Source organism: Panthera uncia, chromosome D4 (assembly GCF_023721935.1).
Source record: "Panthera uncia isolate 11264 chromosome D4, Puncia_PCG_1.0, whole genome shotgun sequence".
NCBI classification, from domain to species: domain Eukaryota; kingdom Metazoa; phylum Chordata; class Mammalia; order Carnivora; family Felidae; genus Panthera; species Panthera uncia.
Window position 1 is genome coordinate 59,634,212 of NC_064807.1, and position 23,287 is coordinate 59,657,498.

General features: G+C 38.1%; 1 protein-coding gene across 3 annotated transcripts in view; it reads left to right on the plus strand.

The window, feature by feature from the left end:
- The window catches only part of TGFBR1 (transforming growth factor beta receptor 1), a 59,705-nt gene that overhangs the window by 13,609 nt on the left and 22,809 nt on the right, over positions 1 to 23,287 (plus strand). Inside the window, exons 2-4 of one of the 3 annotated variants that reach the window (XM_049627226.1) lie at positions 9,076 to 9,178; positions 14,326 to 14,571; positions 18,437 to 18,679. In XM_049627226.1, the coding sequence (XP_049483183.1) occupies positions 9,076 to 9,178; positions 14,326 to 14,571; positions 18,437 to 18,679 (592 nt within the window). The remainder of the gene's footprint in view (positions 1 to 9,075; positions 9,179 to 14,325; positions 14,572 to 18,436; positions 18,680 to 23,287) is intronic. The other 2 variants (XM_049627214.1, XM_049627223.1) reach the window with 2 other exon arrangements.

The following is a 23,287-nucleotide window of genomic DNA, read 5'->3' on the forward strand; positions in this document are numbered from 1 at the left end:
TAGAATTATTTGACACTGTAGACTCTGTACATACATAACTTTGATAAAAATAAAATCTAACTAAAAAAATAATCAATGGTCAGGGCACCTGGGTGGCTCAGTGGGTTAAGCGTCCGACTTCGGCTCAGGTCGTGATCTCATGGTTCGTGGGTTCAAGTCTCATGCTGGACTCTGTGCTGACAGCTCCGAGCTTGGAGCCTGCTTTAGATTCTGTCTCCCTCTCTCTTTGCCCCTCCCCCGCTTGCATTCTGTCTCTTTCAAAAATAAATAAACATTAAAAAAATCAGAAAAGAATATTTGAATGACACAATAATAAAGATTTAATGTATTCCAATTTTATAATCATGAACAGTATTCTTTTAAAATACTTCTTCACTTTTCCAGGAAATTGGTGATAGGAAGGTCTACAAAGAATACCCAAATTAGAAATTCACAACAACTAAAAGAAAAAGTCAAAATAAATAATATATCCTCTTGGAAATATAAGATTATTCTTCTAAATAATCCCTGTAGTAAAGAAGAAATTACAGTTGTAATTACAAACCATTTAGAAATGACCGGCAACACAAGCCCTACATAACAAAACTAGTGGGGATTTTGCTAAAGCATTACCCAAGAGAAAATTCGAAAGCAAGAAGATTTCAAGCTAGAGAAGGAATTAAGTACAAATCAACCTAACTGCATGCTAAGGAAATAAAGATTTAGAAAAAATTACAGTAGATTTGATCTATAAAACACCAAATTGATTCTTTTTAAACACAGTGCTAAAATGGACAAATATTTGAAAATCTAAAAGAAGAAAAAGACATGAATAAGAAAAATGATATAGGAGAACAGTATCTTTTTGACAGACTTTAATGTATTTTAATGTAGTTTAACTTCTGTTGTTTTCTCTTAAAGGTTAGGGCTTTTTGAATCCTATTTGATTAATCTTTCTGGACTCAATGTCTTGAAAATATTTATGTTTTATTCTAGAAGTCATCTTGCTTTACTTTAATGTTGATATGTATAGTCCATCTGGAGTTGATTTTTCATTATGGAATGAAATATATATATATATATATTATTTTTTAATTTAATTTTTAATTAAAAAATTTTTTTAACATTTATTTATTTTTTGAGAGATAGAGACAGAGCACGAGCAGGTGAGGGGCAGAGAGAGAGGGAGACACAGAATCTGAAGCAGGCTCCAGGCTCTGAGCTGTCAGCACAGAGCCTGACGCAGGGCTCAAACTCATGAACCGCGAGATCATGACCTGAGCCAAAGTTGGTCGCTTAACCGACTGAGCCACCCAGGCGCCCCTAATTTTTAATTTTAATTCCAGCTAGTTACCATACAGCATAATATTACTTTTTTCCTCTCTCAAGTTTTACTTAAATTCTAGTTAGTTAACATACAATGTAATATTTATTTCAGGTTTAGAATTTAGTGATTCAGCACTTCATACGATACCTGGTGCTCATATCAACAAGTGCACTCCTAATCCCCATCACCTATTTAATCCCCCTACCCACCTCCCCCCTGGTAACCATCAGTTTGTACTCTATACTTCAGAGTCTTTTTCTTGGTGAATGTGAGTGAAATCATGTGGTATTTGTCTTTCTCTGACTTATTTTGCTTAGCATAATACTCTCTAACTCCATTCATGTCATTGCAAATGGCAAGATTTCATTCTTTTTTATGGCTGAGTAATATTTCACTGTGTATATGTATGTGTGTGTATGTGTTTTATTTTTTATTTTTAAAATTTGTATGCCTAATTGATCCAGCACTACTGTTGGTAATATCTTCCTTTTCCCAGGGCCCTGCATTGTCACTGCTATCATAAATCAAATAGTTGTAGATGTGAGAATCTGTTTCTGGAATCTATTTGTTCTGTTTGTTCTCATGCCAATACTTAATAGTCCTAATTATTATCATGTTATGATGGGTCTTGATATTCTGTAGTGTAGGTCTTCCAAAAGCATTGTTTTCCAAAATTGCTTTGGCCGTTCTTGGGATATTTTTCTATATAGGTTTAAGAATTAGCTTGTGAATTCCTACACACACACACACAGCTGTAGGATTTTGATTTGATTTTGTTGAATCTGCAGGTCACTTTGCAGAATATTAACATCTTATAGTATTGAATGTCCCTCCATTTATAAATAAATTAATTTTCTTTTGTATTCTTCATAATTTCTGTCAAGTAATGCTTTGAAGCTTTCCCTGTAGAGGTCAGGTCTTATACATTGTTAGATTTATTCCTATGCATTTGATTTTGGATGCTTTTGTAAATGATACATATTTGAATTTTTGTTTTCTATTCATTGCTGGTTTGAGAAACACCTATCATGAATAGGTGTTGAATTTTGTTATTCTTTTTTTCATGTTGTTTATATCAAGATGATTTATATGATCTGTTTACATTTTCCTAAACTGCTTGAAGTCTCTTATTCCTGAATCTGTACAGAATCCTGGTACAGCATCTCCCTGGAATGACTTCCCTTTCTTCTTTAGCCTTCTGTAAGTCTCAGGGGAGGCACCATCTTTGAGGGAAGTGTCCCTATTCTCTGCTCTCACCGCACTTTGTGCATTACCCTCTACCCATGGCGTGCTGGCTTTCTACCTTACATTGTGAGCTCCTCAGCAGCCTAGGAATCTCCTAGGCTTCTCGGTCCTCCTGAAGGTGTTCCTCCTTTGTTCCTACACAGGTTACATACACTGTTCTGGTGAAAGGTGTTTAGGCCTTACTCTGCGCTTCTAAAATATGAACTACACAGTGCTCGTTTCTTTATGGCTCCAGTAGGTCTTTTGCTATTTGCAGGCCCAGGTGTGACTCTCTTCTTCCTTTCATTCAAAGGCAGCTGGTGGGTGGTCACCACTTCCTTCTCTTACCACGGTTCTATTTTAGCTTTATTGTAGCCCAGAATGATTTGCCACTTTTCATTTAGGTTCATCCCTGTACCTCAGTACCTGTGCAACTGAGTCACATCACCTAGAGCCACTGTTGCTTTCCAGAGGGAAAGGCTTGAGTCCTTCATCGTGTCCTACTTGGGAGAGATCATCATAGATTTTCCAATATGCTTTTTTCCCCTGTGCTTTTAGAATATATCTAGATTGTGTTGATGTAACTCTTTGGGCATTTCTGTTTCCTCATCTGAAAAATAAGAGAAAAGGATCAGGTAATTACCAGGTTCCTCCAAGCATGAACATTTTATGAGTTATGATTCTCTATTTGTTAGGGATATGTGCACACTGGATGTATTCCAACACTTTGTTAATTTGGGTTGGAACTGAAAATCTACTTTCTTGTAGGTACGTCTCATGCTACTTACATCTCACGCTGCCTAAGAACTACTGAAGTTCTAATAACCCTGTTCAAACAGTCATACTGCTGAAAAACTCTGTATGGGTACCCATGAATGGAGAAAGAGACAGAAATAGCTGACGGGAATGTTCACTGCTTTATGTGCACACTGTTTATATTATGTATTCTGTGTCAGTGTTGTCTTCTGGACTTGTGTAAAGGTTTGCTCTGATTCTCTGTACAGCAGGTATAACAGGGACTGGCACATAGTAGGTGCTAATAAATACTTGTTGAATGAATGCATAAATGAATTTTTTAGCATTTTATGTGCTGAGTACTATGCTAAGTGTTCTTTCTTTCTTTCTTTCTTTCTTTCTTTCTTTCTTTCTTTTAATTTTAGAGAGCTAGAGAGAGAGGGAGAGCATGAATGGGGGAGAGGGGCAGAGGGAGACAGAATCTTAAGCCGGCTTCCACATTTAGCACAGAACCTGCTGCCACGCTCAGTCCCACAACTTTGGGATCCTGACATGAGCCAAAATCAAGAGTTGGACACTCAACCAACTGAGCCACCCAGGGTCCCCTGAGTATTCTTATTTCTGTACATATTATCTCAATCTCAAACCTTCTGAGATTGCTGTTGTTATAAATTTAGAAAACAGTCTCAAAAAAGTTAAGCAACTTCCCCAAGATTACTTACAGGCTGTCTGGCAGAGATAGGATTCGAACTTCTTTTTGTCTCTGAATTCCCTTATATTATCATACTCTTGTAATAACCACTAGTCCACATAAACTATAATGAGAAACTATAAAGGTATGTTTAGATTGGGAAAAACCAAGAAATTCAGTTAATGTTGTAGCGCTAACCATCAGAGATAAAAGTTTCTCTATTCTTTTTAGGGGCTAGGGTACACATCTGCTCTGTATATCAACATACCCCTTCAACTCTTTGAAGTGGTTAAAAAAAAAAAAACAAGACACATGATAGCAATAGAATTATAATCACATTGTATATAGCTTTAGTAATATAACCATTTCCCTGTCCTTAAAAATGCTTCTAAAATATCAGCTTTAATGCCTATATAGCATCCCACTTATGACTGTGCCATAATTTATTTTGTCATTGTCATATTGTCATTCATATAGGTTGTTTTCAACCATAAAATGCTGTAACAAACATCTGCGTGCATATCTTTGCTCTTATCTCATGTTACTCCTTTAGACAACATTCTAAGAAGTAGTATTAATAGAGTTAAAGAAGTTTTATTTTTTTAAGTAATATTTACTTTTTTTTAAGTTTTTTTAAAAGTTTTATTTATTTAGGTAATCTGTACCCTCAGTGTGGGGCTCAAAGTCATGACCCTGAGATCACAGGTTGCATGTTCTACTGATTGAGCCAACCAGGTGCACCCCCAAAAAAGTATATTTTAAAGGCTATTACTGTATCTTGGCAAATTGTTTCACAGAAAGAACATTAAAGTTTTGAAATTGGCATGAGGTGGCAATACTCCATATAGTAAATGTACTAAGTTAGGAGTTTTGAAGATAGTATAGGAGAAAGGGATGGAGCATAGGCATTTTTTATTTTTTTATGACACTGAATAGATATAATACACTCACATTTTTCTAAATTCAAAAAGTACAAATGTGTGTGTAGTGAAGTCTCCTCCCATCCCTATCATCTGGGTACCCAGTTCCCTTCCGTGGAAGTCAGTGTTACCTATTGCTTTTGTATTTCCAGGGAGATGCTTTGTAATATGTACAAGCCAATGTGTATATGCATTTTCCTTTCTTCTTTCCTTCCTACCTTTGCTTTTTAGCCAAAATGTTAGTGTATTAAATATACTGTTCTGCACTATGCAGTTGTTTTTTAGAGAGAGAGCCTGATCAGAGAAGAGGGGCAGAGGGAGAGAAAGAATCTCAAGCAGGCTCCATACTCAACACAGAGCCCGATGTTGGGCTTGATCCCACGACCCCGGGATCATGACTTGAACTGAAATCAAGAGTCAGATGGTCAACTGACTAAGCCACCCAGGCGCCCCCAGATTTTTACTTAATACATCTTAGGGGTTAGTCTATGTTAATCATCATCAAATTTTTGAAAACAATTTTTTATGAAAACATCAATTTTTTTTTTTTTTTTTTTGTAGCTGTATGGGCTTCCATTTTAGTGGTACCATCATGTTATTTCACCAGTTCTATTGATAGATGCATAGGCAGGATTAGAAACAACCTAGTATAAAATTCTTAGGAAATTAATAACCATGTATGTTAGGCACTTTTCACATGTAAAGTATATCTGTAGGCTACATTCCTTCTAGGTCAGAGGGTATGTTCATTTGTAATCTTGGAAGTGTCAGGTTGCCTTCCATTTATATGGAGGAAGAGGTTATTCTGGATGATGGGGTATTGTCCATCAAATGGGTTTAAGGGAGGTACTTGAGTGGGAATTTCAGACAGTTGAAAGGAGAGCATTGAGAGATGGGAAAAAGACTTCAAAAATGAAGGTAGTTAAAAGTAAAAAAATTTGGTTGCTTGGCCATTTAATTGAGGACCCTGGTGCTAGTGACCACCCACATACAAAAGAGATACTCCTGGGATGTTTATTCAAGAATCATACTGGATCCTTTCTGGATTCTGGACCTAGGAATGCAGAGATGCATAAAATACTCATAAAATACTAACCTACAGTGTAATGGAGGAAATAGATCAACAAACAATTATACAATGAGTTTTGCTACCCTAAATGCTGTACCTTGAAGATGTCAACTTAAGTTGAATTAGTCAAAAAATGAAAACATGGAGGGGCGCTTGGGTGGCTCAACTGGTTAAGCATGAGGTCATTATCTTGCAGTTTGTGAGTTTGAGCCCTGCGTTGGGCTCCGTGCTGTCAGTGTGGAGCCTGCTTCGGATCCTCTGTCTCCCTCTTTCTCTACCCCTCCTTGCTCACTCAAAAATAAACAAATATTAAAAAAAAAAAAAAAAAAAAAGGAAAGTATGGGTGTTTAATATTTGATGCAACTTGTAACAATAGAATCTTACTATTTGAAGAATTGTAGAGTTTTAGTTTTATATCAACCCTTTACTTAGTGCAGGAGATCCCTACTTCACAAATTCTGACTATTGGTCATTAAGCCTCTGCTTAAATATCTCTAATGATAGAGAAGTCATAATCTTCTGTGAGGCAGTCAGTTCATTGTAGGGAGGAGCTGTAGTAAGGAAATGCTTTTTATGAAACAAAATTTACCACATCCTGACCTCATGATTTGATTTAGTATTGGAGTGAGACAAATAGACACTAGGTCTATAAAATGAGGTAGTTGTCTCCACGGCTAGGATACCTTTCCAGTCAAACTTTGTCGAATTCGTTCTTTGATTTTCTGACCCATATTTACATAGCAGATGGATGTTCAAGTAACATTGATTATTTATTATTTGGACATTTGTGGAATTTTGTGCCCAGTTCTCTCTCTGTCTCCCCTATCACCATGGCTACAGTTAACAGTAAATGCTGTTGACTTTTAAAAATCTGTTGTTAAACAGATTCCCCAAATTTGCTAAGCAAATCTTTATCCTGTATTTATGCAGTTTATTTTATTTGAGCCTAAACGAAGGCCTTTATATTAATTGTCCCTGTTAAATCTCATCTTGCCATTGAGGCAGCCTGTTCTTAGTGTGTTTTTCTTGGATATCAGTTAACTTTATATCAACTAATTCCATGGAGCTCAGGAGACTAGAAAATGGAAGTATTGTAAAAAACAAAAAAACAAAAAACAAGTGATTGAGAATTTAGGCATGCCCCTAGTCCTCCAGGTTGGAGTTGTATGTTGAATTAGAAATGTTTCTTAAGTCCTTGGACTTTCTGGAAGCATTTCTGGGTAAATCATATTTTTGTTTTAAAGCCCTAAATTTGGGAGTGGAATGTTATCCGGACTAGACTAGAGAATTCGCTTTCACGCTGTATGGTGCTTGGTGTTTTGACAAGCTCACTTTGACATTACAGCTGCCAGGTAACCCTAAGGGGTGGAGTTGAGAAGAACCACTGAGTACTTGGAAGAATAAAAACCCTGTTGGTGGTCAGGGTTTTAGCCTTGTTTACAGAGATTGGCAGCATATTTACAAAAGAAGAGAACCTAGTATGCTTTCCCCAGAGCTGGAGCAGGGAGAAGAGAAGAGAGGACCAGACTCCTTGAGAGAGGGTGTGGCACTGGGCCTAGAGGGAAGACCGGAGGCAGAACTGGAGTGGGACTCGGACAAGATTGTAGCAGGGTTGCCAGCAGTACCTAAAAGGGTTTGTATGTATTCTAACTTTTGCCTTCATCCTTGCCAACAGTGGTATGATCTTCAGTTTTTAACAGTAGCTAAGCAGACTGAATAAAAGACATCGTTCGTGTCCTTTACCTGTCTTTTGGTGCATATTTGTAATATTTGGGAATACTCTCACTAGGTAGCAATACATAATTGTGCTATAATGGGAAGGGTAAGGGAAAGTAAGGGTCATCACCCGCAAAGTCAGAGTGGTGAAAAGATTGGAATTCAGTCTCTGAGAGGGAAATCTGCATCCTCCTGTTGCTTTTTTACTGCTGAGCTGTCTCAGCAATGAAGGAACCTGAGTCCTTGTGGGGCCCTTTGATTACATCTCCCACTATTAGAGGAATAATGTTGTATTTTGGTTTTGAATGTGTTGACTTTGCAGTAAAAGGCAAGCCAAGCAGAGTGTTTCTTGGAAGGCAGTTAAAATATGAGTTTGGAGCACAAGGCCAAGAAGTGTAGAGATGTAGATCTGAGAGGTAGCAGAGGGCTGACTGTGGACATGGAAGAGTGGTGTCATGTAAACCAATAAAGAACAATGTGTCAGTGTGTCTCATATCCTGAAGAATTTTAGAAAAGAACATTGAATTTCACCAGAAAGGCATCACTAGTAATTTCAACAGATGTTTCAGTCAAGTACTTGATAGAGGGAAAGAAGGATCGTGAGACCAAACAACAAGGGTTGAAAAAGGAGGGAGTATTGAAGTATATGCATAAAGCGGGGAGTAAGTTATTGGCCTGAGAAGACAAGGTTTCTGGTGCCAGTTTTTATTTAATCAACAAAGGTCATAGACCTGCCTGTTCTGTGTACTGTTCGCAGGCTGTCTGCTTTTCCACTTGTTTAGCAGGGTACCTGGGTTTGTGAATCAGCCCTGGGTGGCCCTAGCTGACTATCTAGCAGTGAAGGGAGGTAGAAGGAATAGGGTTTTGATGTGTGACCTCCAGACACACTCAAATGAAGCAATGATGGAAATTTCCTTTATAGTTGGGACCAAGTGCTAGAATCTCAACTTGGGATTTATCACCATCAGTGAAGTTGATAACCCCAGGAGTCCCGCTGTCTCTCTTTACTGTTGTCACTTTCTTTGACAGCTAGATGTTTGGTTTCTGACAGCCCTTCACATCACACCAACATCTTCTAATTTTGAAAATTCTGTGATTTATTTTGCAGTCTTTGGAAATTTCTATTGCTAGTAATTGTATTTCCTGGCATGGGATTGACAATTTTCTGTGAACGCAGTGGCTTTTCATTGCAGTGCTGAATCGTAGTGAAATCTGCCTGAAGACCTTAATGGGGAATAAGGTTAAGCTAAATTTTATTTGCAGGAGAGATACCAATGCAAATAATTAAAGTGATAATTAGTAATTCCTTCTATACATAGCCAAGTTTGTACATGGTTCGGTTGCAGGAGCAATATCGTGTCTTACCTTTCTGTCCAGAGGCTGAAGTTTTCTTTTCACCTTGATTGTAATGCAGATGCAGATTTCAGAAGTGAGAGTGTGGGAAAATGTGCATCATAGAATGGAGGAAGCTGTAGCTGCTGGTAGATATTGGGGCCTGGAAGCAAAAGGTGACCAAGGTAGGAGAAAGGTACTGAACAGGGAGTTTGATTCGTATCTTTGCTGTCAGGCAGAAAAGCCCAACTCTAGGGGTCCAAGCAAGAAGCTGTCCTATTGAACCACTGGGGAGTCTTGAAAGATTTGAGTTATTTAACATCTGGATACTAACTCAGAAACATACAGATACCAATACCATCACATGTTTGTGATGAAAACGTAGTGGGAATTCACATCCACCTGTAACATGGGTAGGATGTTGTTATAAATTATTTTGGTACTCCTCAGTTTTAGTTTCTGCATTAATAAAATGACGGAACTGAATTAGAATGAGACGGTCTTCAAGGTTTCCTGCGGCCCTGTCTAGGACTGTACAGTGGAACTTTATATACTACTTTGGGGAAGACGCGTTTCTTTGGTGGCCTACAAATAAAAACTGTGTGTGGAACAACGCCATTTATTATATGTGATAATTCTGTGTGGTCACATATGATTTATATTAGTAGTTTCAAGATGTGCTATTGTACAGTATCTCATTTGATGATCTCGTTGAGATGATAAAATAGGTCAGGAAGGGATTATGTTCATTTTGCTGATGAAATGAAACCATTATGGTTAATATCTTGAATAGTTATTGAAATCTGATGGTCTCATTAACATTTGGGATGCTAGCCGCCAAGGATAAAATCCTGCCACTGAGGAGAAAAAACCTCAGGACAAAAAGCTGTCAGGACAACTTTCTCACCTTCAGCTATCTAGCAGAGTTACATATGCTCCAAGTTCTGACTCAGATGGCCTGTGAAGCTTTTCTTGATATCCCTTCTACCCTTGGCAGAGTTGAAGCGCTTTGATCATTGTCCTCCAGACCCTGGATTTTAGTGCTCCGTTTAATCCACCCTGCTGAGCTCTTGCAGTCCAGATACTTGTCTTATTCATCCCTACACCCCGCAGCCTGCGCAGTACCTGGCAGATAGATAGATATGCTCAGTGAGAAGTTGCAGAATGAAAGAGTCGAGTTGGTGGGCTTGTGTTAAAGGATGCTGCAGAGGAGGGTGTGAAACCTGGGCTCTGGGGTGGGAAGAAGACATCATTGTACACCTTTTTTAGATAGAAATTTTGCCCTGTATGTGCGTTTAAAAATTAACAACAGCCTAATTAATAAAGAGAGGTAGCTAGGGGTCAGATCTATCTATTCATAAAATAAATTTGAATTAAAAAATGAGAATTAAAGCTCATGAATTCATGGAAATTTTTAAATTCTTGTTTTATTTTTTCTCTGAACTGTCATCATATATGTCAACTCTAAACATCATATATGTTTAACAGCAATCTTGTATTCAGTCTCAACTCTGATTTAGAGTAGTAAAATAGAATTTTAAAATTCTCGCAAGAAATAAACCCTAATCTGGTTAAGCTTTATGTTAAGTGAAGTTTATATTTGTCCAGTGACCTATTCTTGTTGAAGGACACTTGTTCAGAGAAGCCCTTTAGCCCTAATTTTCTCAAACTTGCCATAAGTAGTAACCCCTTTAAAAGGAAACATGCAGAATGTATTTTTCATGTTACTTAAATTGTATAGCTGTGAAACTAGATAAAAAATTTTTTGTTGTTTTTGGCTCATTTATAACTATAAACCAAGACTGCAAATTAAATACAAAGACAACTATGAAACTAACAAATTTCAAGTTAATAGTTATTCGGTGAGACAGGTGATGTTTAGGTTTCACAATAGAAAAAAATAGCCTCAGGTCCATGCCATTTTAAATCTGTTTCTCTATTTTCACGTGAGTGATACTAAAAGCTGCAAGTATCCATTCTCTGTAAGTAATGTTGTGCAAGGTGCTATTAATGACTTTAAGGCTTTGTTTTTAAGTTCAGGATAATCAGACCTAGTTTCCTGTACAGTATTTTTCACTGTTGGTTACAGTTACAATGAGACCTTTCCTTGCACAGTGTGTCATGAGAAACGTTTGGCCTGAGGGAGATCTTAATACAACCAAAGAAGCATCAGTGAAAGACAGCCTACTGACAGTACTTGTTTAGATTGTGGTTACTTATGATCCAGAATTTTTATCATTCATTTTAGATTATCTTTTAAATGAAAGCATTAAAAATTTTTTTGTACACAAGTTGTAGACTCCCCTTCTTCTCCCAACATACTTGGGACCTCTGGTTTGGGAAATACTGCGTCAGCATGTATTTTTGTGATCACCATCTAAGAGTCCAGGATTAAACGGTGGGAAAACAAATTTTAAAAAACTTGGCCCTTCTTAATGTAATGAGAGACACCTTAACAGCAAACTATAAATAGAGTGATTTGTTCGATATGACAAGTCTTAAAGGTCCACAAAGAAGACTAGGAAACGTATCATAAGGACCCACCCAGTTATCTTAAGGGTGGGGAAGAGTTTAGAGCATATCATGTAAAAGATCTTGTTTGAATAGGGTCTTAAAGGATGAGAGGTGGGTTTAAATGAAGCAGAAAGATAGTATGTGTGAAGACCATGGCCATGAAAGACATGATGGTGGGAAATGTGTGGCCTTAGATGGCATTTGCGAAGGGAGCCGTAAGTTGGAATCCAAAAGTAAAAGTCTTGTTAGGCCAAGCGTGTAGGTCTCATTTCATATATGCTAAGAGAGAAGATGAAGATCTTAGAATTGAGAGAGTATTCATGGCAGTATTTTTTATACATAGCAATTACACACTGTATCGTAGCGTTCGCCTTCTGTAGGCCTTGGGGCTCTTCAAGTGCTGGAACCATAAGTTGGTCTTGGTACACTAAGCTTTTGGTAGAGTAACTGATAAAACTAATGGTTAGACAGTATTGGTCGATTGACTAACCATGAGTACAGAGGATTCAGGAGAGAATTATGACAGTCTCCTATGGTGGTGGTTGTGATCTTTTGTGGGTGACAGACTCCTTTGTGATTCTGCTGAAAGCAACAAACCTTGAAAGCCATATATTTGACCTGCAGTTTCATGGCATTCATGTATCCCTGAAACCAGTCCATGGATTTTTTAGTCAGAATCCCTCCTTAGGAAATTATACCCGGGGAACCTGTAATCACTGTGAATAACTACTGTCTCTTTTAATAATCTTTAAGTATTAGACTATGGACTATGACTGTGTCTTTTTTAATACTCTTTTTGAGTTCTTGTGTTTGGGAGGAGTTAATTCAAATAGCTGAACTATTTAAGAAGAAGAAAGAACAATTTTTTTTTTTTTTTTTTTTATGACGACTAAGGTAAAACATTGCTGGTCTGTAAAGGTAGTAAGTATATTAGTTAAGCCAGCAACCAAGAAGCACTTGCTTGAGGCATTCCTGACATTCCTGAGTTTGGTTTTAGCAAGTGAGTTGAGGTCCCCAAGACCACCCTTAGGCCCAGTGATTTGCTAGGACTAACAGGACTCAGAAAAGCTGTTGTACTCATGGTTATGGCTTATTACAGTGGGAAAGATACATAGTAAAATCCTCAAAAGGAAAAGGCACATGGGGCAAATCCCAGGAGCAACCAGGTGCCAGCTTCCAGATGTGCTGGCCCAGTGCGGTGGCACAGGTGCACTCACTCCATAGCTCAGCATCACTGTGACAGCACGTGCAGAGTGTTGCAGCTTGGCAAGCTCAGTGGAGCCTTGGTGTCCAGGGTTTTTATTGGGTCTCAGTCACACAGGTTTGCAGTGTTCGTATCAGGGAGAATGTGCCAAGGGCTCAGAGCTTATTGCCTAGGGACTAGCCAAGGGCCAGTCCTAAACAGGCCTTTCTTGGGAATATGCAACATTTGAGCATCACAAGCCTGTTGAGTTCTCCTTTCCTGCACAGTAAGCTGTTCAGAGAGTTAGCTTTCTTCTGGCCTGCGTGTCTAGCTATTCTTTTTCTAGATATGCTGTTTCTGTGGACCTCCTTGGTCTCATCATAGGTAGCCATTCTGTGTACTACATATCTGGACTGTAACGTTTTCCTCTCCAACGAGTAATTGGGAAGTTTGTTTGGACCTAAGGACATAACTGTGTTTTGCAGTTTCATGAGTTTGTAGTGAAATCTAAGTGCCCATTCTATCATTCATTTAACAAAAGTGGTTTTTTTTTAAATTTTTAATGTTTATTTTTGAGAGAGAGAGAGAGAGAGAGAGACATAGGGCCCACAGGGGAGGGGCAGAGAGAGAGGGAGACACAGAATTCCAGGCTGTCAGCACAGAGCCCAGTGCAGGGCTCGAACTCACAAACTGCGAGATCACGACCTGAGCCAAAGTCGGACGCTTAATCGACTGAGCCACCCACGCGCCCCTAACAAAAGTTTTTTGAATGGTGGTATGTAACAGGCCTGTTAGACATGGATTTACAGAAATGATTAATATGGATCTCTGCCTGCAATGTGCTTATAGTTTCATAGGGGAGAGAAAAAATATAGCAATCCTGTTAATGTGTGCTTTGGGAAGCACTTAACCTCATTGGAGACCATGGTGGAAGGTCTGTGTCTGTTTGTAGGGGAAGGTGTTGGTAATTACGGGAAGACTTCCCTGAAGGAGTCACTTCTCCAGTTAAGCCATAAAAAGATCAAAAGATACAACTGGGCATGTTGCTAGTGTTTCTCCAGTCTATGATTACCTTAACTGGTGCAGTCTCCTTGGCTTACTGAGCAAGCACCCTAATCCTAGCTAGAAGATACATGCCTTTCTCAGGGTTTGCACAAGAGGAAAGAGAAATACAAATCTATTTCCATTACTCCATTACCATAAATCCACCCAAATGACATTTCCAGCCTCTAGTGAAGTAGGTAGTTGTATTTTCACATATTGCTTCCAGGTGGGGGAATATGTGAATACATAGCTTTGGGCTGATAAGAATAACCATTAAAAATTTACATGTACTGTGTTTCAAATGGGAGAGCCTTACCTTGATGAAATTACTTGTAAGAATTTTTCTGTAGTTGTAAACCAAAAAGTTTTAGAAAAAAACCTCGGTCCCGGTTTTATCACATTTGACTCCTATGTATGTGTGCTTCTGAACAGAATTTGGAACTTCTGACAGAAATAAGCATTTTATTTTTTGAACAGTGCAAAGAAATTGTATTATAATAGGATCAGGAATGTATTATTTTAGTAAATATGGGATAACTTCACATTGTGAACCTTGAGAATTTTTTCTAATAGAATCTTCTCTTTTCCCAGCATTACAGTGTTTCTGCCACCTTTGTACAAAAGACAATTTTACTTGTGTGACAGATGGGCTCTGCTTTGTCTCTGTCACAGAGACCACAGACAAAGTTATACACAATAGCATGTGTATAGCTGAAATTGACCTAATTCCCCGAGACAGGCCGTTTGTGTGTGCACCGTCTTCAAAAACCGGCTCTGTCACTACAACGTATTGCTGCAATCAGGACCACTGCAATAAAATAGAACTCCCGACTGTTGGTAAGTGGTTGTGTAAGACTTTTCTCTCATACTGCACGAAAAGCTGATTCTGACCCTGGTTTTAGAACTAAAACCTTGCTCCATGGAGAGGCAAGAAGGAACTTGTCCGTAGTTGTAGAGTTATAGGAGTAGCCAAGATCCTGCTTGCTGGGTGTGTGTTGTTGGAGAACGTGGTTCCAATAATAGACTTTCTCTGAGGTCTGTTATGCCTAAAAGGCCATCCTCTTCAAGGCGGATTCTGACAGGGCTGCTGCAGCAGTACATCCTCAGAGTGTCCCTGCTTTGTCCTCAGAGTAGCCTTCTCTTCCTTGTATGATGCCCCAGCCTTTTAAAGCAGTCGGTAATGGGCAGGAATTGAGCGCAGCACTAAACAGTCCAGATGCCTTCATTTTGTAATTTAACTTTGCTTTATGATCTTTATATACAAATCATTATATATGATTTCGGGGCTTTTGGTCCTCCACCATAGTTTACATTTAACAGTGTCCTGGCCGAGCCAGGAATTTGAAGGCTTCGTAAATTCTTAGAATTAGATTAATGTTCAGGTTCTAGTTTAAGATGTTAGCCTGAGCACATGTATTTAACTCCTTCCATCACTTTCCTCAAATCCTGAATTTCTACAGTGGCAATATAGAATATTCAATATAAAAGTGGGGGAAACCTGTATTCATGCTAGCAGAATTAATGGAAGAATACCAGCCTCGTGCCTATATTTGTGAGAAACTTCTATGATTTATAGTGCAGATAGCATCAGACTAGTGAAGAATTGACTACCCAGATGAAGAGAAGTACATGAAAGCACCTCTTACAGAATCCCACCTAACCTTACACTGAGGCACTCGGGTGAGGAGGTTACAGGAGGAAATGCCCCATCCTTCTTTAGGAAGCACCTGCTTTCATTGCTCACGGAGGCAACCACAGTGCTCCCTCTCCACTCCGAGTTGGTCCAGGCATCGTGCTAATTAGAGTAGGAAGCACTGCTGTGGCCCAGCAGAAAAGGGCCAGCCCTACAGGTTACAGAGCGAGGCAGTCCTACGCTTCATTCAAGGGATAACAGCAAAGTAAAACCAGACCTTTCAGCATGGTGGGGAAGCTCCCCATGGCAAGTTTCTATCAGACTGATTTTTCTGACTTCTGTTTAGGCATCTGCAATTCTAAAATGACAAAGAAAAATTATAATTCCACAATTTCCCATTTCCATTTGGCTTGAAATACCTAAATGAAGACTCATAAAGCCTTGTGAAGAACTCACTTCATTTCTAATGCTCAACATACATAAAAATCCCTCATTCCCAGGTCTGATAAGCAAACAACAAAAAAATAAAAATAAAAAAAAAATTTTACCAAATGAAAAGATTCAGTGGTTCAGAAGTGAACTGAACTGGATGAATCAATCCTATGAAAAAGACTTACCTCATGATAGGGAAGAACTCCCAGACAGTCTAAAGTCCATTTTCAGTTAAAGATCACTTTTATTTTATTTTATTTTATTTTATTTTATTTTATTTTATTTTAATTTTATTTGTTTGTTTATTTATTTATTTATTTATTTATGTTTATTTATTTTTGACAAAGAGAGAGCAGGGGAGGGGCAGAAAGAGATGGAGACATAGAATCCAAAGCAGGCTCCAGGCTCTGAGCTGTCAGCACAGAGCCTGATGCGGGGCTGGAACTCACAAACTGTAAGATCATGACCTGAGCCGAAGTCAGACGCTTAACTGACAGAGCCACCCAGGCGCTCCTAAAGATCACTTTTAGATGAAAAGCTCAACTGATGAATTATTTTTAAAAATGCAATATTGAGAGTGAATAGCAGACTGGATACTAATATTTTATAGTTAAGTGTGATACAAGCTTAAGGCAAGATAAGCTTGAGAAATTGTGTTATAATTCAGGGAGAAAAGAGGGTGAGCAAATTAAGAGCTATAGAGGATAAATCTAGGTGATCCAATATACTTACTACAAAAATTCCAGAAAATGACAAATGAGCAGACAGAAGAGATGCAGAATGTTATGCAAAATTAATGAAAAAATACGTAATGAAATACATATAATAAAATGTCAGTTTCAAGAATGAAGAAAAAAATTGCTTATGCATTCGGCACAAGTGAACACTGATTACCTCTAAAACGAAGAAAAAGTTCAGATTTTCTGCTTTTTTAAATATCAGAAGTTAATGGAACATCATATATTAATTGTTACCTAAAATTCCTAAGGTCTGCCAAGATTTTTTATGTATAAAAACAACAGCCATTTTTAGATAATAAGTATTCAGTGTATGAGAACCCATGTACTCTTCTTAAAAGAAATTATAAGAATTATGGATTCTATCATAAGAAATCAATCCAAGTAAAGATCTCAAGAATGGGAAAGTTGTGATATAAAAGAAATGGTTCTGAGCAGTGAACCAGCAAGGCTCAGGATTAATGCCAATGTAATTAATGTGTTTCTGAAATAATGCAAAATGTTAGTTATTAAGAGATTATAAGAATATAAATGATCTTGAAATAAAAGTCCAAGTGGTAAATGTCTGACTCTTGATTTTGGCTCAAGTCATGATCTCTTGGTTAGTGAGATCAAGCCCCATGTTGGGCTCTGAGCAGACAGTGCCCAGCCAGCTTGGGATTCTCTCTCTCTCTCTCTCTCTCTCTCTCTCTCTCTCTCTTTCTCTCTTTTTCTCTTTTTCTCTTTGCCCCTCTCCCACTTATGAGAGCATGGACACACTCCAATAAACTTTAAAAAATAAAAATCAAAAAAAGTCCAAGTGGTTAACATAGACTAGGAAGTATATACATGCAAACTCTATTAACAAAGCAAAAGATATATTTTACATTTAAAAAAATGGATGGAAGGGTGTCTGGCTGGCTCAGTTGGAAGAGCATATGACTCTTGGTCTCAGGGTCCTGAGTTCAAGCCCCATGTGGGGTGTAGAGATTAAGTAAATAAAAACTTACAAAAATGGATAGAGATAGATATATATACACAGACATATACTAAAATGTGAATTGTTTGGGGCTAGTAAGGCTAAAGAAAATTTTTTTTCATTTTACTTTTGCTCATCTATATTTATACTTTTTTTTTTTTTTGCCTGCCATTTGTATATATTATTGGCCTTGGAATAAGAAGACAAGCCAAACTTCTTTAAAAAAAAAAAAAAGACTTAACACTTATGATGAGCACCGAGTAAAATTGTATGATTAAAATTAAAATTGTTTAATCACTGTACTATGTACCTGAAATTAATATAACACTGTATGTTAACTATACTGGAATTAAAATTTAAAAACTTGATTAAAAAAAAGGACTTTTAAGACATTAATGGGAGTTTTTCCAGATTATTTTTTTTAATTTGTTTATTTACTTATTTTTGAGAGAGAGAGGAGGAGGAGGAGGAGGAGGGGCAGAGAGAAAGGGAGGAAGAAAATCCCAAGCAGGCCGTCAGCACAGAGTGTGGTGTGGGGCTCAATCCCACGAACTATGAGATCGTGACCTGAGCCGAAATCAAGAGTCAGATGCTTAAGTGACTGAGCCACCCAGGTGCCCCAGATCATTGGTTCTTTTATTAGTGACCTGAGAGTGATAGTGTGGATGTCCTGGAATGTTGGTGGTCACTGGCTTTATTTAGACAAGGCTGAAGAGCAGAGGAAGAGTAAGTGGATGTTGTCTGACCTGACGATCATGAAAGGGGGGCCAATGGGAGAAGACTAAATGATTTATTTGTTCTGGGTTTGAGCCCTATGAGCTGCTGGAATGAGGCTCTCTGACTAATGGGAGTAGTGGCCAAGTGCATGAAATGGGGAGGATTAGGAAATTGTGGATGCCACCTTCAGTGTTTTTGCTATTGTTGATGTTTATTTCATTTGAGGCCCTTTTTCAGGAAAGCCATCATCTGGCCTTGGTCCCGTCGAATTGGCAGCTGTCATTGCTGGACCAGTCTGCTTCGTCTGCATCTCACTCATGTTAATGGTTTATATCTGCCATAATCGTACTGTCATTCACCATCGAGTGCCAAACGAAGAGGATCCTTCCTTAGATCGTCCTTTTATTTCAGAGGGCACTACGTTGAAAGATTTAATTTATGATATGACAACATCGGGTTCTGGATCAGGTAACGTACTTGTTTTTCCTTTTTCCTAAGAAGTCTTTTAAAGATTAACTGTGTTATTTATTAGTTGGCTAAGCCAATTGGTGTATTGTGTAAAACTTAAGATAGTGTAAATACTAATTCCAGCTTTAAGGCCAGTTAAGGTCTGCGGCTAATTCATCGTAGATGGATTAGAATGTACTTTTAATGTTGAAGTAAGTTTGTAAGTCATCTTCATGTTTGTATAAATTTCAAAGCTTTCTCACCTTCTTATGACTCCCATGAGATAGAAAGAATAAGGACAATTATTTCTTGGGAGTGAGGCTGAAGTTCATAGATGTTCAAATGATCTGTAGCTACCTACTCTATTCAGGATTGTTTACCAGCTTTATTTTGATGTTTGAAAGCAAACATGGCAGAAAATGTTTTTGGAATTTTTAAGGTTATTTGCTTTTTTAACATATGCAATTGCTGTCCTTAGCTCAGACCTAGTTTTTTTTGTTAAATGAATGGTTTTCTCACTTTAGAAAAATGTCTAACCACCTTGTTATTTAATATAGCTTTATGGATCCATGACCTCTGTGATGTTTGCTTTTCTCAGTTCCATTTGCTGATTCTTGTGGTTTCAGAAGTAGACTGGCTAATTGCCAGAATCATCTCTTGAAGTGGATTTTGGTATGGCAGTACTTCATGTTTAAACTGAAAGGGATTTATTTTTTCAGTTGCATGAGCTTGAAAAGACACTGAGAGAGGAAGACCCCTGTCCTCTATAATAGTATAATTTGACACTGGGCTAGGAATCAAGAGATCAAGATTCTGGTGCAAGTTTTGTCGTTGGTTGGCTCTCTGACCTTGGTTAAAACCGTATTTCTTTTGGGCTTCTATGTCCTTATCACAAATTTGGAGCAGATACTGAGAAACACTGTCTTTTGAAAAGTATAAATCAACTTCAGATAAAGCCTGGATTCGTGGATAAAATGAAGATTTGAAAATATATATGATGAAAATTCCACTAATTTTATAATCAAGTAACTAAAGGAACATTAAAGCAGAAGTTGTGACTGGAGTAGGAATAGGACTGAAGCATGAAATCTCATCTGATACCAATGAAATTTCACACTGTGACAAATGTCTGTTTATTTTAAGGAAATGAATATAGATTTATACGCGTATCTGTTTATTCATTTAAGCGCGAGGAAACCGGCTTCTTGGCCTGAAGTCTTCTGTGGACTTTGGCCATATACATTCAGTAAGTGACTTGTGTCCATGACACTAGTACACACACAGGCTTGTGCTGCGACTCAGGTCTCTCAAGGCAGCCTATAGGGACCTCTGAGATCGTTGTGAGCAGGGAGGCAGTGAGAGGTTGGACTGAGATAGAGCAGCCTTGCTGCTGAAGTGTGATAGTCTTTGGGCCGGAGTGCTAAGAGGAATGGAGAGAGCTTGTTTTAAGGCTTCTCTGGGGTTTTCCACTGATTCTGAGTATAGTCCAGAGGGTTCCCAAGGAACATCTGGCTCATTCTAGAAGTCACCCTAGACCAAAAAACTATGATAAGCAAAGACCAAAGTCACAGAAAATCAGAGTGGCTACAAATCATTTGGAATTCCTTATTGCCATACTTCCTGCATAGCAGTAATGTATCAGGCCTCAAGGGGAATAAGCCCACCTAAAGCATTAGAAGAAGTTTCTGTCTGCATGGCAGCTGATTTCTGAATAAGAATACATTTATTAACCTTTTAAGATACAGACATGAAGTAAAGAATGAAATTCTTCTTTTTCCATTTTATCTGTATTTCTAGATACATCGGGAACTACAACTCTGCTGTCTGAAACTTTCTTTCTCTCCTTTTATGCTCCACCCTGCAAAAACTGGTCTATACTGTTTGCTAGCCCTGTGGCTTTGGACAGTTAGCTGATGTCTCATGCCCAAGTTATTTTATCTTTAAAATGAAAGTAATGAACCCTGCCCTCTGCACGTCATTGGATTGTTGTGAGGTTCAAATGAGACAAGATGTTCTGATAAATTGTAGTTAGGTCCAAATGACAGGTGTTACTCTTATTGGAAAGGTATTTGGAAGAAGAATCTGACATGCAGTATAATTTGCTGCATTACAAAAAAAAAAACATAGTTGAAGGCCTCCTTTCCCTGTCATAGTTCATTATGTGCTGAATAGCCTCCAAATTTATTGAGACAGAAGCTATCTTATGTAGAATGATAGCAGAAAATGCCACTCGTTTACCTTCTATTCATTATAAAGCCTCCGTCTCATGCATGGGACTCGTGACTGTGAGTAAAATGTCTTTACATAAAAGCCTTTTTAGCCCTTTCACTCACTGAGAAAAGAAGAAACTAATCATTTCATGTTATGAATTCATATGTTCATTATTCAGTACCATGACCATAATGGAGGAAAGGCCTGATCTCTGTTTCTCAAAAACTGTGTCTTTAACTTGGAAACCGTGGGCAGCTCTACCCCTGAAGCTAGCCTGATCCCTGTTGCGTTCATTTGAATCACAGGCTGTATGTGGGCCCTTATTTAAGCTGTCATTAGATTGTAAACTATGTGTGAGCATGTGCATGTGTGCCAGTTTGGGGAAGAGAGTAAGTCTCTTAGGCCACTGTTCATTATGTCTTGTTCATGCTTATGGTCTCTTAGAATGTACGTGGTTGTTCCGGTCTCGTTTTTCTCATTTGCTGCATGTGAAGCTGCTTGGACCCTGTCTGCATATTGATGTTTCTCACAAGCATTTCTAAGGATACAGAAGAGGAAAGCAGATAACATAGAGATTTGAGTTAGGCCTGTTTCTTTTTCTCTTTAGAAGAAAATTATTACTTTTTAAAAATGCTCACTTATTCATACAGGTTGTGGTAACTAAATATAGATAATATGACAGATCTAGATTTGGTTTTGAATTTTAGTTTGGGATCTAGAATGCAGTGATGATGGGGAGACAAAAACTTTCCCCTTTCTTGACTGTATCATTTACATGAGGCCTGAATGTGTTAGACGTTTTCATCCTTCCCATTTGCAGTTCCCCTTTCTCTTGTACTCCTTGCCTGTTTTTTTTTTTTAAGTTTATTTGTCTGTTTTGAGAGAGAGAGAGAGAGAGAGAGAGAGAGAGAGAGAGAGAGAGTAGGTGAGGGGCAGAGAGAGAGGAAAAGAGAGCATTGCAAGCAGGCTCCAAGCTCAGTGCAGAGCCTGATGCGGGACTCAGTCCCACAACTGTGAGATCACGACCTGAGCCAAAATCACAAGCCTGCCATTTAACCAACTGAGCCACCCAGGTGCCTATCCTTGCCTTTCTAACTCCCAGAGTCGCTTCCTGAAGTTAACTCTTAAGTATACTTTATATCTTTAGACGTGTGACCCCATTTAAAGGCTTTAAGAAAATCTTGTGAATTAGTATCTATACTAAATAACATAACTAAGAATTGATTATTCATAATATTAAAGAGCTCCTTGATTTAAATAAGAAATTTTCACAGATCTATTTTTAGCTAGCAGCCTCCTTATCAACAAAAACAATTGCTTATAATTAGACTGCTAACTACTTTGCAATAGGTGGGGAGGATAAAGAGCAAGGAGAGAAAAGGACCCATTTGAGAAACTTCTAGATGAAAAGAGGAAAAACTTTCTGGTCACTTTAAAGCAAAAACTTAATGTTCTGATTAATAAGCATTTTATACTAGGAAACCAAGAGAGCACATATTTTCATTTACTATCATTGGATTAATTTGGTCTACCAAGCAATTCTGAATATAGATTATAAATTACATAAATTTACGTGTATAGGTCATATAAATAAAATACAAGTGTAGAACATAGTTTAAACTGGTATTTTTACTGTTAGGGTCAGTATAATTTAAGATGACATTTCCTTAGTCCATAGGGGATGTGATATTAAGTGAATTGGAATAGTTCCAAATACAGTGTTACTTAAATGTTGTAGATAGTGATAAATCCTTTTCTGTAAATGAGTGAGTGTGGCAATATTTTAAAAATACATATTTTAGAGTAAGGCATGTTCAGATGGTGAAATAATGCCAATGTCCCATCACCAAGTTATAAGTTACTTGGCATCGTTCTTTAAGATACTAATGTTGCCTAGGCAGCCCGTTCCTAGCAAGTAAGTTGCTTGTCTTGAAATGGTTCCTGTGATAATTTTTACTGATTTATTAAAACCAGTATGGATTGGGGCGCCTGGGTGGCTCAGTCGGTTAAGCGTCCAACTTCGGCTCAGGTCATGATCTCGCGTCCGTGAGTTCAAGCCCCGCATCGGGCTCTGTGCTGACTGCTCAGAGCCTGGAGCCTGTTTCAGATTCTGTGTCTCCCTCTCTCTCTGACGCTCCCCCGTTCATGCTCTGTCTCTCTCTCTCTGTCTCAAAAATAAATAAACGTTAAAAAAAAATTAAAAAAAAAAAAAAAACCAGTATGGATTGTACATACTGATTTTATGTTTCTTGTGTTCACATACTTTTCTTCTCCCGTCAATAAAACCATTACTACATTCATCCTTCTAAGATAAGATCTTTAAATTACTTCTCCTCATTCCCCTCATGGGCCCTTTTCAGAAATTTTTAATAGTTCCTGTTTTATCCACAGCTCTCATTGGTCGTCTTGGGCTCAACA